The following is a 14,039-nucleotide window of genomic DNA, read 5'->3' on the forward strand; positions in this document are numbered from 1 at the left end:
CATTTCATAAAAAATGTAATATTAAAGATATCTTGTGGATATTTAAAATTATAGATACTAAACAAATAGTAAAATTTTTTCTATCATAAAAATATGAAAGAACTTTTCGTAAAATATGAAAGAATTATAATGAAATTTTAAAGAATTTTTTTCTCTTTTTTTCTTACCATCCTGTTATTGTCGTTATAGTTTCTATTGTACGGGCTTCTTTTTATTATCGAGAATTAGGGAATTGTCCTTCATGATTGTTCCTGCAAAGTTTGTGTAGTGCATTAAATCTTTTAACATTATTTCCATTCTCTTTCCTAAAAAAAAAAAAAAAAAATTCGTTTTATCTTGAAAATTAAATTAATTTAAAAAAATGTAAAATACTTATTTGAAATCCTTACCTAATTTTTTATTTATTTTACATAATTTATATCAATCTTGGTTTTCGCAATTTATTTGAACTTTTCTCTTCATCCATTTTATTCGACTTTTTAAGTTTTCTGCTTATTTCAGTTATTTTATATTTATTTTAGTTCTTTTCAGGTTCCATTGTTTTTTTTTTAATTCATTCCTATATTTTTTCACCATTTTTTAGATCCCATTAAAATATTCTTCGACTACGTCTGCTTATATACAATACATTTAAAATGTTATTTGGGTTTGCTTATTTTCTTATATATATTTTTTTTTAATGATATCTATAAACAATATCGGTAACAATATATGAAAGATTTTAAATTGATTATATTAATAATTTATAAATAATATAATGTGTCTTACTATAAGAGAGGCAACTGCTCGACTGAACGCATCGTTACATAAATGTTTTTTCTTGAACGGAACATGATTTTTTTTTTTTTGTTATTCAATTTTATGTTAAATGCAAAGTTTATCCGTGAAAACACGTTGTATTTGTATATACAGAATGAGACGAAACATTTCGACCAGACTTTGACATTTTATTAGGAAATTTCATTCTGAACAAAAAACGTATATTTACATTGCGCTTCTAATTAGAAAACAGAAAATCTTGTTACATTTTTTTTTCTCTCTATTACTATTTAATAATTAGACAGTAATTATAAAAATTTTGGAAATAATAGAGAGATTTTCTCGAGATAAAATGTTGTGCTTTTAAAGATTGATATGGCTTATAACAGCCACTGATAAATGGTTAAAGATGAATTGTTTTTTTTTTTTTTTTTTTTAAATTATATAATACTTGCTGATCGTGAAGTCCATCGATCTACTTTTATGCTCGTCTACCCTAATAACACACCTTCACCGGAGGACATTCGAAGAGTATCCACAGGACATCCAGAGGATATTAAACATCCTCTGAATAATCTCTGGATGGTCTCTGGATGTCCCCTGGACATGTGTGCTGTTGGGGTATTTTAAAGTTTGCATATTAAATTTTACGCTGCATTAAATATTTTTTTTTAATCTTGTAGTATTTTTATTGAAAATCAATTTTTAATCTATCGAATCTGTCCTTTCATAGTTAATCGTATTATTCGTCATCTAATAGTCGATGAACTTATTATTATTCTTGATATATCTCACAGAATATTTTTTAGAAATATTTTAAAAACATGTGTAATATTCTATCATTATTGCATATCAACGATCGATATCTCTCTCAGTATCGCTCAGTTCGGTCAAGAAAAAAATATATTGAAAACTTTGAAAAGCTCCTTGAACGGTATGTTTTGATCCTACGTTTATAGATAAATATAAAAAAAAAAAACAAAGTTTATAAAAATGTACGTATGCATGAAATAGAAATCGCGCGGAAGATTCTCCTATTTATCACCATCGAATATATCGATAGCAATACGTCGGTATTGATATGGCACGAAGGATCTTCGTTTACACACCGTTGGTCTGGTGAATCGCGCCGGCGCATGAGCGGCGGGCGCGCGATTGGTCGGCCGACGCGTCGGCCGGCGCACCTGATTGGTTGCCGGGGGATTGTGTACGCGACAACGGGAGCGAGGACTGGAAGAGCGAAGTGAGTCGCGACGCGTCGCATGACGCACGACCATTCGTACGCGACACGCGACGTCGGTCAGTTGCGTGGAGAGGAGCGACGCGCGCGTCGGTTTGTCACGAGAGTGCGAGCGTTCTCGCCCGGTCGAAATTATATCGCTTGTTACTATCGAGCGAAATTCGTTTCGTCAAGATGTGATCGGATGATACGCTCGGCGATTTCTCGCTCGTTTGACACGCTCGCTCTCGAGGGGAGATCTATCCGTCTCGCTCTCTCTCTCTCTGTCCTGCTCCCCCGGAGATAAAAGCAAGAGGGGCGCCGGTAGCGAATTTCGCGCTTCACGGAGGATTTGCGTCGACGGCGAACATGATATTTTCGTGAGGAGTCGATGGTAAGTCGCAAGATATGTTTAGTAAAATTTATCTAGAAAGAATGAGCGAAATATAAAGGAAATTAATAGGTGTATATGTGTGTGTGTGTGTTTATTTTGTGACATTGAAATTTCTCTCTAATGCTCGAAATACCGGGGATCGATCTTGCAATTGTTGAAATTCTTTTCATTTCGATTCTTTCATTATCTTCAATTCTCATAATCGGCTATCGAGAATTTTAAGCTATTATATATATAATAGAAAGAGCTATAGAAAAGAATCCAGTACTATATGTCAATACTACCAACTCCTTTAAGCCGTATTACACACACGTAATTTAAATTTATAGAAATAAATATTTTTCGATTGATTTTAAAGATCGAGGTCATTAAGCGGATGGCTATGATATTCCTCGCATCGTCAAATATCGGTGGAAAATTGATGGTGCATCATGAAAAATAAAAAGATTCGCCACTGTATGCGCGACGGTTTAAAATCGTCACGCGCGATAAAGCGCGCGAAATTTCGTCGCGCATGCGTTGTGCATTTTTTACACATTATCTCTCTCTCTTTCTCTGCTTCTTATTTTCTTTATTATCGTCGCGCATGCTCCAGCACGCTGCGCTTTTTCATTCACAATTGTAGAAAGTGCAACGTGATATGAATTGGTATTCGCGTGTATTTTTTAGTAGAGAGAGAGAGAGAGAGAGAGAGAGAGAGAGATTCAAAAATTTCGACAAATTAAATTAAAAAACAACACATGCGTAATAATTCGTGTTATTATTTATTTACTGGGTGGGAAGTCGATATTATTTTACAAGAAAATGTTGCAATATCTTCCAATAAAAAAAAACCGATGTGCGTAAAAATGGGTCAACTCTTTTCTTCAGTGAAATTGAAACGAAATGTAATATCTCGATGGATAAATCGTTTATCTAGAAAAAGATTAAAACGTAACAAACAAAACGACTAGGTTAAAGAAGAAAAATATATATTTATTTAAATGTATATTTCCGGCTAGATTATTATTTAATTATTTGACGATATACATTTTCCATTATATATGATTTCTAAGTTAATTTGTAAAGTTCAATTTATTTCGATGCGAACTATATTACGCATATTTTCAATCTACTTTTTTTTTTTAATCCATCGCAGGAACAGTTTTAGTCCGTTAAAAAAAAAAAAAAAAAAGTGGGGGAAGAAGTATTATCTTGAGTATTATTTTGTACATTTATATCGCGTAAGGAGCGCGAAATCGCTTCCGGGTGAAGAAAGTTTACTATATAGCGTTTGCTCCATTGGAAAATGCAACCGCACGGTCACCACGGCCCATTGAATTGTCGCAATTCGCGTCGAGAGAAGGAGCGCGCGTTTTTCTCATCGTAACATTAATCTCTCTGGTGCTTCCGGGCGATAGCCCCGATCGCGGTCTCGCGTTGCGAGTACGTTGCTATTTAGAATGGCGTGGTTTTTTTTTGTCCATCGGTAAAGCAAGATCGATTTTTTTTTTTTTTTTCGATATCGATTCCTTCATTCGTTGAAAGAAAATTATAGATTTTTCTTTTACCGTGTCGATCATTGATGTATTGCATTACAGTAGAACACCGTTTAATCGAACGTTTGTTCATTCATTTTGATGTAGGTCACATACAGGGTGTCCCATTTTGACTACGTGATTTGTATCATTACAGAATAATGATACAAATCAATTAGTATAAAAAAATAATAGTTTTTAAAAAAATTATTAACGATGTATTTTTTTAAACAATTATTTGTTTTTTTTTTTGCACTAATTGATTTGTCTCATTATTCTGTACATAAAAGTATTACGGTAGGATTATCGAAAACTGAATATTTTATGAGATATTTAATTTTTTATATCAAAAGATGTCAGATTATAAAATATAAAATAACTCAAAAAGTACTGAATAAAAAAATAGTTTATTATAGTGTTTTGGAAAGCTCTCGATGTCAGCTACAAGAATATTAAATAAAAAATAAGGGTTTCTATTTAAGATTTTAAAGTTGACCTTCACATGACCTTCAAATGATTTTCCAAGGTCAAATAATTGTCACCATCTTATGGCCCCCTTGAAGCCACACAACTTTTGTTTGAAACATTTTTCGATTTAACGCAGTGTTTCTGAGATATTTGAGTGGGTCCTTTAAAATGGGACACCCTGTATATTTAAATTACGAATGTAACAAAACGCTAGATTAGAAATGACGCGAAACAGATAAGAAAGAAAAACGTGTCTCTAAGTAATCAATATTTTCAGTTATTTTGAAGCGCGTTCGTTGCTTTAGATAAATAGATCGTACAATTAGATAATATGAAACGCAAAAAGAAAGCAACTGCACTAAAACGGTTATATCAAAAAGATATGTAAAGTAGAAATTCATAAAGTATAAAAAACTGTGTAAAATTATTACTACAGTTTTTGTTGTATCAACATTTTCTCTCACAGAACGTATACATTTTTTTGTATTTCAAGACATAATTGTTCGATTATGCGAACCTTTCGTTCCTGATTAAATGTTATTGTTCCATAAATCACGCGAAAATTAAATTTCATCTTTATTAGATATCAAATTATTTAAATATTTATGTTGAGATTGTGCAGATCGTAATGTATTATAAAAGAAGATTTTTCTATTTTGATAATGCAACCGATTGGATGTCCGCGTTACGCAAAACTAAAGCATTGACCCTACGGTATGAAACCTACTTTATATAACGCATATGTACCATGTGCGTTCGTCGAATGGACTACTTTTTTAAAAGAGTATATGCTCATATTAAAAGTTTGTGCTTTTTAGTATCACCTGCTAAAGGAACCCGAGGTGGAAAGAAGTATCATTCTATCAGACGTGATATTTTATCGAACGATATAAAAATCTGGATGTAATTTTATTATTCATTTATCGACACGATGGTCTATCAAATTTTGCACACTGCTAGTCCGTAAGTGTTGACCTCTCCTTCTCACGATGAAATTATCGCGATTGCACGCAAAAAAAAAAAAAAAAAAGAAATTCGAGGGCTCCAACAAGGTTGCACTGTTTCGCACATGTACGCAGCGATCTCGAATCGATCGTCATACCACGATGATAAATTATAAGAGATTATTGTGAGAGTTTTCGATGGTCTATCAAATTTTGCACACTGCTAGTCCGTAAGTGTTGACCTCTCCTTCTCACGATGAAATTATCGCGATTGCACGCAAAAAAAAAAAAAAAAAAAAAAAAAAAAATCGAGGGCTCCAACAAGGTTGCACTGTTTCGCACATGTACGCAGCGATCTCGAATCGATCGTCATACCATGATGATAAATTATAAGAGATTATTGTGAGAGTTTTCGGAATTTTTAATAGTAGTCGATTTGAACGTGCACGCAATTTCTTTTACCATACGTTATATTTGAGCAGCTTGATTTAGCTTGCATAAATCAATTTCTCTTTGAAACACATGGAAAACGAATTGATTCTCTTTATCGATATGCGTATAAATATTACGATTATTTATTATAGCGTTACATGTATTATGAATTTTTATATACACAATACGTATATATTCTTTATTCATTTTTATGTATTTATTTTATATTTTTTATTATTAGTTATTAATAAACTAGCAATAACGCACATGTACACACATATCTTGCATCTTATTACGTGTATATATACATATAGGCACATGCATATAATAATATAATAAAATATTTTACAGAAAGCATCACAGAAAGAATAATGTAACATTTAACTAAAATTTTGTTTATAATTTTAATTGCCATCATTTGTTCACATGATTGAAATAACAAGTTGTAGACAATATTTTTGGACAGGGTACCGTTGTAAGACTATGTTTCTGTTGCACATACATATTATTAGCAATATATAGTCTTTTACGTAAATCACATGCTGTTCACTATGAGATATCAGGAATTATAACGAATAAACTTACATGGAACAGCTGCATTTTACGATTGTGTCGTCAAGGCTGACAATGAGACTTCATTCTACATGTCTCTAAAGTACCTTGAACAATATTAATAAATTATAAAACATGAAAAGTTTAATAACCATTATTCATAACTGTATTAGACACATTTTATACGATATATCAGAGAACATATAACGGGAGGATTGAAACTCTTATGACCTTCCTTTTGTGATAACTCTAAATATCTAAGACTGAACGTCCCTTAATTATGATTTTATATAATAAATTCTATATAAAACGTGAATAGATATTGGAAGTTAATATTATCGATACTAAGAAAATGTATTGAAAGCAAGAAATAAAGTTATTGATTTTTGCGTTGGATTTAATATATATAATTAGAATATTTATTTACATTTTATATAGATTTTATTATATAAAATTAAATAAAAACTTACGTTCAATTGTAGATGTTTAGAATCACGTTGTTTTTACAAATTATGCAATTAATATGAATGCGTTTGACATTATCTTGTATTTTAATTTAAATTATATTCCGCAAATTACTTATGTTTTATTAAAAATTTGCAATCAATGCGTCTTAATTTATGAAAAAAATTTTGAAGCTTGAGAAAAATACAATATTCCGTAAACGTTATATCCGCGGGACACTATTAATATATTGAACTATACGATAATAAGAGTTCATATAACTATATTTAATGTTTGTAGTCGACTCTCTTCTAGATTTAAGAAAAAGATTTCAAGATATAATTTTATAGAATTACATGTAATTATTTTTAACTCTAGACAATGTTTCTACGACTTCTATATCATGGCCTCTTACCAGAGTAAAACGTACTGTGTGTGTATAGTTTTACATTTAATGCAATTGAAAGTTTTGAGACAGTGAGTATATAATCTTGAGTAGCATAATCGATATCATAGCTAAAGTGTATCATATTCTCTTTACATTATATCTCTTCCTCTGCTCGTATAGGAAAGCTTTTCTATAAGAGAGATATAGTTTGATAATTCACGTCCTACTTTGCCACGTCATTTACGATGCAAATCGCGTACATTTAACTATAATCATGCTTGGTAATTCTATAATTGTAATATATGCGATGCATGGAATCCTTATGGAATTAAAAATTTTATTCCATTTGTATTTATTAAATTTTATCAATTTGTAATCGATTTCTCTTGCTGATGAAAATATTTCATATCGAAAATTACAAAATTTAAAAAAAGAAAAATAATATTAAGCTTCAACACATATTTCGTAATATAAATAGCAAAACGCGTTACTCTTCCATCAATTTCTAATGAATTTTGTTTTAACAGAAATGGGATTTGAGTTTTAATTATCAGGATATTTTATATTGAAGTTAATATTGCGACAGGAAAAAAAGAGAATCTTTCAATATTCGCTAAATAAAATCTAAATTAATTTTTCTTAAACAATTTTGTCTCTAATAAAATAATAATAATATAATTTCTCGAATATTGTACATGAAATATACAGGGAATAGGATTGGTTAATCGTATATTTCAGAAATTTCTACGTATGTATAAATCTTGTTTATTCGATAATTATGTATGGGTGATCGTGATGGCAAAATAAAATGTTCACCGAGTAATAGCGAGAGGAAATTCGCACGGCTTTAAATAAAATAACGCAGAAACTGGTGTGCTCTATGTTTTACACTTCCGTGCTGCTTCGACTACGGCAAACTTTTCCTGAATTCGGCCTGAGCGGCGCCTATTTATATCGCGCCGTTAAAAATTGCCTGCGATATATCCGTTCAACGACTCTCGCTATACAGACTTCGTTCGGCCGAATCATCGAATTAAAAAGGGCATTTCTTTAGCGGTTGCACGGCGGAATCGATTATTTCGAGCCTCGTTGGCTTCGGCGAACTCGCTAATTGTCGAAATTATACATCGAATTCGCGCTTAAACCTGCGTTACATCGCGTTGCCATCATCGTAAATTAAGTTTGATTAACGCCAACATTGGGAATATGGAAGTTTCTGTAATTTAATTTTGATAAGAATCTCTGAGATATCCGTAATGTGAGATAAAGAATTATTTAAAAGTGATCAAAACCGATGCGGATAAAAAGATATCGATTCAATTGAGCCTTCCGTTAAAAAAGTATCAATTTATAATATTAGGTGTACAACTTTGCTTCCGCCGTTTTCCTATAGATGGCTTTAGCGGGAAATAGTGGTCGAAATAAATAGATCATAGACGTCATGCGATAAACTTGGGCATCTGTCAACATAACCCCATAGAAACATTAGTCGATTTGTATCCGCGTCATAAAGTTATTCTCGATTGAAAATGTCAGTTTACGAGCCAAATTCTCGTCATTTGCGGGAGGTTTTAATTTTCTGCTTCAATATGAAGAAATCTGCGGCTGAGGCTCATCGAATACTCTCAAATACTTATGGTGAATCCGCTATTAGCGAAAGAACGTGTCGCGAGTGTTTTCAACGCGCTTGAAGAACGGTGATTTTCACGTCGAAGACCGGCATAGCGGTGGAAGAGAGAAGGTTTTCGAAGATGCAGAATTGGAGGCATTACTTAACGAAGACTCGAGTCAAAGTCAAAAAGAATTGGCACGATCATTGGGAGTGACTCAACAAGCAATTTCAAAACGCCTCAAAGACATATAACCAGTTTTTTTACAATAAAGTCTCGAATTTCGGGGAAAAAACGGCGGAAGCAAAGTTGTACACCTGATAATTGAACATATTACATAATTATTGTAATAAATATATATTTTTAATCGATCCGATGATTACACAATATTGTAATTGATCATCTTGGCGAATAATATATCTTATTTTTATATATTTTTAATAATATATCTTATTTTCCGAAGAAAAAAATCTCTCTCTTCGACAAGTATACTCAATAGTTCAGGGATTTTAATTCGTTGTCGCGAAAAGAGATGCGCGAGCGGTTTTTTTTTTTTTTTGAGAAAAAAAATTAATTCGAGTGTCGTGTCGGACACGAAACGTCTCCGATGGATGTGTATGCACGCGTGGGCGTCGCATAGGCCGGTGATACAAAGCGCAGGGGTACGCGCCAGGTGTAAATTTAAACCCCCGGGTGTAACGTCGTCCGAGCGTGACGACTAGTCCGGTCTTCTCTCCCGTGGCATTGTCAGCTGGTACGTTGTTTGTTGGCGTCCCTTTGTGCGCTTGTCTCGCCGCGGTTTTACTTTGCCGAAGGCGTGCGACGATGCCCCTCTATTTGCATAAGAATTCCGCGTCGCGCTCGCGACCTGATAATGGAACAAAAATACGTTCGAGTTCGGGCAGGATCTCTTCCCGAAGGACGCGCTCCTGTATTGTACGAGAATCTAATAGAATCCAAGAGCATATGTTATGCCCTTTAATTTTTAGAATGCGGCACTTTATGCACGAGCGATTAAGAAATGATGAAAATCGGAAGAAAGACACGTTCCCATTTTTACTATAAAAGAATTTATAAAAGAGTTACGATAGGAGTAAATAGTCTTATAAAACGTATAATACGTTATATCCTTCGATAATATAATAAAATATCGCTTATGCTCGAGAAATGTAAAAGAGAAATTAAAACATCAATTGGAGAAAGTAAAGAATGTATCGGAATTAAATGATCCGGCACACATCCTGTATGATGAATATCTGTCTTTTAAAGAATTTACGCGCATACTACGTCACGTTTACGGCGCGAATACACACACACACACACATGCAACACAATCGGATAAATGTTAAAATTAGTATCGCTCGATGCACCAAGGCGCGTTCTGCAACGTGCAACCGATAAGAGGTAATATCGAGCACGTTAACCGGATACGTTTAAAGTACACAGACGCTACGGGCATCTGTTTCCGTTTAAACGTCCGTTTAATCCCTCGCAAGCCTGTTTATGTTTATCAGTTTGACATATCGATTCTTTAGCACGTATCAAAGTTTTTCTTACAAAAATGCAACGGTTAATATTTATATATTTTACGTCGAGTCTCTATAAAAACTACTGCTCAGTTACGATTTCATTCTTACACATCACGGGGAAATTAAAATTATAAATAGCTTGATCATTGGGCAGCTATTTATGTGTCTTGGAATTTCGCAAGATCTCGAACTTGCGATTTCGGGCGGAAGTTTGTTTTTCTTTTTACGAAAGGAGGGATTGTGTAAATAAATCCATATGCGAGAAATTAGGAGACCCCGAGGGATCCTAAAAGACTGGCGTTTTTCTCCCGTTTCTGGCGCGCAGGCAACGTCTCGTCCGGTTCCGCTCCGGGATTCTTTTCGGGGACCCGCCGCACAGATATAAATTTTCTCATTTATTTGTCTCGCTCGTGGCGAGAGGGGTGGACGGCCAGAAATACATACACGTAGAATGGCCATTATAGCGAACCGTATGAATTACGGCTACGTGCATGCCAGTGACGTGCCCGTCATCGGCCCGATAGCCCCCGATAGCCCTCTGGCTTGGACCCTATACTTAGCGGATAATCGACGCGATATACTGCGCTTATTAGCGGGTATAATAAGCCACATGCCGAAGGTCCAGAGGGGCCTTCGAGATTCGTTCCGGCGACCGTTAAGTAGCCCGCCCTTCCTGACCGTTTCCTCCACTCCCTCCCCCACACGCCGTTCCCTTCATCAGTCTCCCGTTCATCTTTCGGAGAAGTGGTGTACGGTGGTGGGTACGTTTGAGAGAGTTTTGGAAAGAGTGCCTGTGCAATAATGGTAATTGGCCAATGATGTTACATTGACATTGTGATGAACACGAACGAGTTTGTATATACTTGTGCGGATTCTGAAATTATCATTTCGGGGATCTCTCGAGGGGATTACACGAGAAATTTTTATGAATGGGCTGCCTACTCTGAGAATTATCTACAGTCTTTACTCTGTCGTAAATTACGAATTTTTATTGAGATATTCCAAATTGTAAATTCGACGAAGAGAGAAAACGAGATAATTCCCGGATGGATGGATGGATGGATCGTTGATTAAAATGGAGATCAAAGTATGAATTTTTTAAATATGAGATAAATGATATTATTCGTATGTGTTCGATGTTTTAACATTCAATTTATTATTAAATTTATTCATATCTTTTGTATGGATATAAAAAAATTATGTTCACGAAAAAAGATTCAATTAATAAAATAGTGAATTTAGGAAAGGCTTTTAATAAAACAACAATCGAGGAATTTTATTCAAGATAATAATAATAATAATAATAATAATAATAATAATAATAATAATAATAATAATAATGATATAGGCATTTAATGAGACTTATAGATATTTCAAATATAGTTTGCAGATTTCAAAAAGTAGATACTGATAATTGATTTACTTGAGATGTCTAATTTTTCTTAAAAATTGTTTTACATTCACTTCTCGAAACATATTTTGTTTTTTCTCTTTGCAGATCTATCTAAATATTATGTGATTCGACTATCACACATTAAAAGAAAGATAGACCTGATTTTTTTTTTTTCCTTTCCGCACTATGTATAATATATCGATAAAAAGATTTAAATTTTATATCAATACGTAAATAAAGAATGTATTAGATTGATGTTTTAAGTAGGAAAACATGCTCGTTGCTGTTTTTCACGATCTTTTCTCTCTATCCATTTTGGTACTATTCTATATCATATCATTGGCGAATTAATGGCACAGAGAAGTATATCTATACTTTGGCGAACTAAAAAAAAAAAAATTGGAGATGCCGGGGATCGAACCCGGGGCCTTTCGCATGCAAAGCGAACGCTCTACCACTGAGCTACATCCCCGAACGAGAGTAGCTAGTAGTAGATCATCATGAGACCGTAATTATTTTTATTGCTTTCGGAGTAAGACACGAAATAGATAAATATATATGTGATATTATCTTATTATTATCTTCTGAAAGAGAAAAAAGCAACAAAACAATATTTTTCGAATACGCTCCGGATTTTTATCGGCAAGTTCGTGTAACCATTTATTGCCGGCAATTGCCTTAAATCTTCTTGAACAGTAAAAGGCAGATTCGATTATAGAGAGCGTATAAAGGATTATGGAGAACGGACTCGCGAAGGTCTTATACCGGGGCGGATCGGAGCGCATACCGCACTCTCGCATAATGCACCATTGTGTGTTTTTTTGATATAGCGGAACGTGCGCCATATCGTTAGATCATTTCCGAAGAATCCCGCAATAATGCTCGCGTCGCACAATAATTTCGAGAGGAGGAGAAGGAGGTGGTGACTTAATCTTTGCTCTTTCGTTCGTAGAGCGATCGAGCCAAGTTCCGTTTGTTGGATGGAGTTTATCCGCGGGGCAAGTGTTTACAACAGCTTTCCTTTTGTTTCTTCCTCTATGGTAGACTATGCCCATACAGCACCGCAAGATTGCAATAACATTGCAGCAACATTTTTCTGCAAGATTGCAATATTGCAGAAACATTGCGAAATGTTGCTGCAATATTGTTATGATATTGCAGCGACAGTAAAATGTCCGCCTACAGAAATATTGCATATAATATTGCAGCAATATAATATATATGCAATAATGCTTTATATATATTTATCGACATAATATCCTTAACATATGAAAAAAATAATAAGAAATTAGGCCTATAACAGTCAGGATCTAGCGTGTATATAGTTTTTCTGTATTATAATAATAACGAAATTATAAAATGTAAATTTTTCAGTACACATTCGACTTCCTTCAGTGACAGAGAATATCTAAGAGAAATAAGAAAAAACTCAATTTGCGATTGTGTAAATTCACAATTTCTTTGTATCCGAAATATTTAGATATCCGGATGCAAAAAGATTGTGGTGAATTTACGCATACGAGTTTTTTCACATCTCTCTCGTCTTTATATAATCTCAAAATTTATTTATTAAAATCTGAAGTATCTTTTGCATATTAGAAAATTATTATCAAATTTTTGATTTTATATAAGAATGGAAACTATTAAAAGAATTCTTAGTCCAATGTCTGAGCCTCTGTATTGGGATCATATCATACGACTTAAATTAACAAAAATAGTTATTATATCTTTTTAATGTTATTAGCCGCTCTTTGTAAATTTTATATAATCATCATGACTAAAAATTAAATGCGAAATAGATAGCGCAACATGCGCCGCATAGTGGTAAACGAATGAACTAGCGATTATTGAATACTTTTTTTGTAATATTTTTGGAATGTTGCTGTAACATTGCTAAAGTTATATTGTAAAATAATGTCTTTGCAATATTTCTGCAACATTAAACTGCAATATGCAATATTACAATGTTGCAGCAATGTTGTTGCAAGCTTCAGTGCTGTATGGGTGATAAACATAGTTGGCGTACTGTACACGCGTTATCGTCGCGAAAAAAATACGACTAAAAATTTATGAGATTTATAATTGGATATCGGTCAGACTTTTTAACAGAATTATATGGATTAAAATGCATGGAAAATGAATTTGGAAAAATGTCGAGAGAGATTCTATCGCTTATTACAAGTTTTCAATTTTTCATATTCTGATATTTTAGAAAATTGAGAAAACATTGGCTCCATCGATATTCGATTCTATATTCGTTGACTATAATTCAAAGGAATTGCAAATTATCGGAGGATTATTTTAAGGACTAGTGTTTTGGCACAAGAGTTTTTCAAGATAGCAAATTATCAAATTATAAGCTTCTGTCGCAATAGTCTCTTTCGTCATTT

General features: G+C 33.4%; 1 protein-coding gene and 1 non-coding gene across 4 annotated transcripts in view; one reads left to right on the forward strand and one right to left on the reverse strand.

Annotated features, from left to right (window-relative positions):
- The first annotated feature begins 2,038 nt into the window (after positions 1 to 2,038).
- LOC138943303 (uncharacterized) overlaps positions 2,039 to 14,039 on the forward strand; it is a 32,935-nt gene continuing 20,934 nt past the window's right edge. For all 3 annotated transcript variants that reach the window (XM_070314012.1, XM_070314013.1, XM_070314014.1), the window contains exon 1: positions 2,039 to 2,372. In XM_070314012.1, the coding sequence (XP_070170113.1) occupies positions 2,370 to 2,372 (3 nt within the window). In that variant the 5' untranslated portion in view covers positions 2,039 to 2,369. The remainder of the gene's footprint in view (positions 2,373 to 14,039) is intronic.
- Trnaa-ugc (transfer RNA alanine (anticodon UGC)) lies at positions 12,050 to 12,121 on the reverse strand. The gene has a single exon. It is a non-coding gene; the product is annotated as a tRNA-Ala (tRNA).

Source organism: Polyergus mexicanus, unplaced genomic scaffold (genome assembly GCF_030449975.1).
Source record: "Polyergus mexicanus isolate NDT 795.1 unplaced genomic scaffold, iyPolMexi1.0 SCAF_26, whole genome shotgun sequence".
Taxonomy (NCBI): Eukaryota; Metazoa; Arthropoda; class Insecta; order Hymenoptera; family Formicidae; genus Polyergus; species Polyergus mexicanus.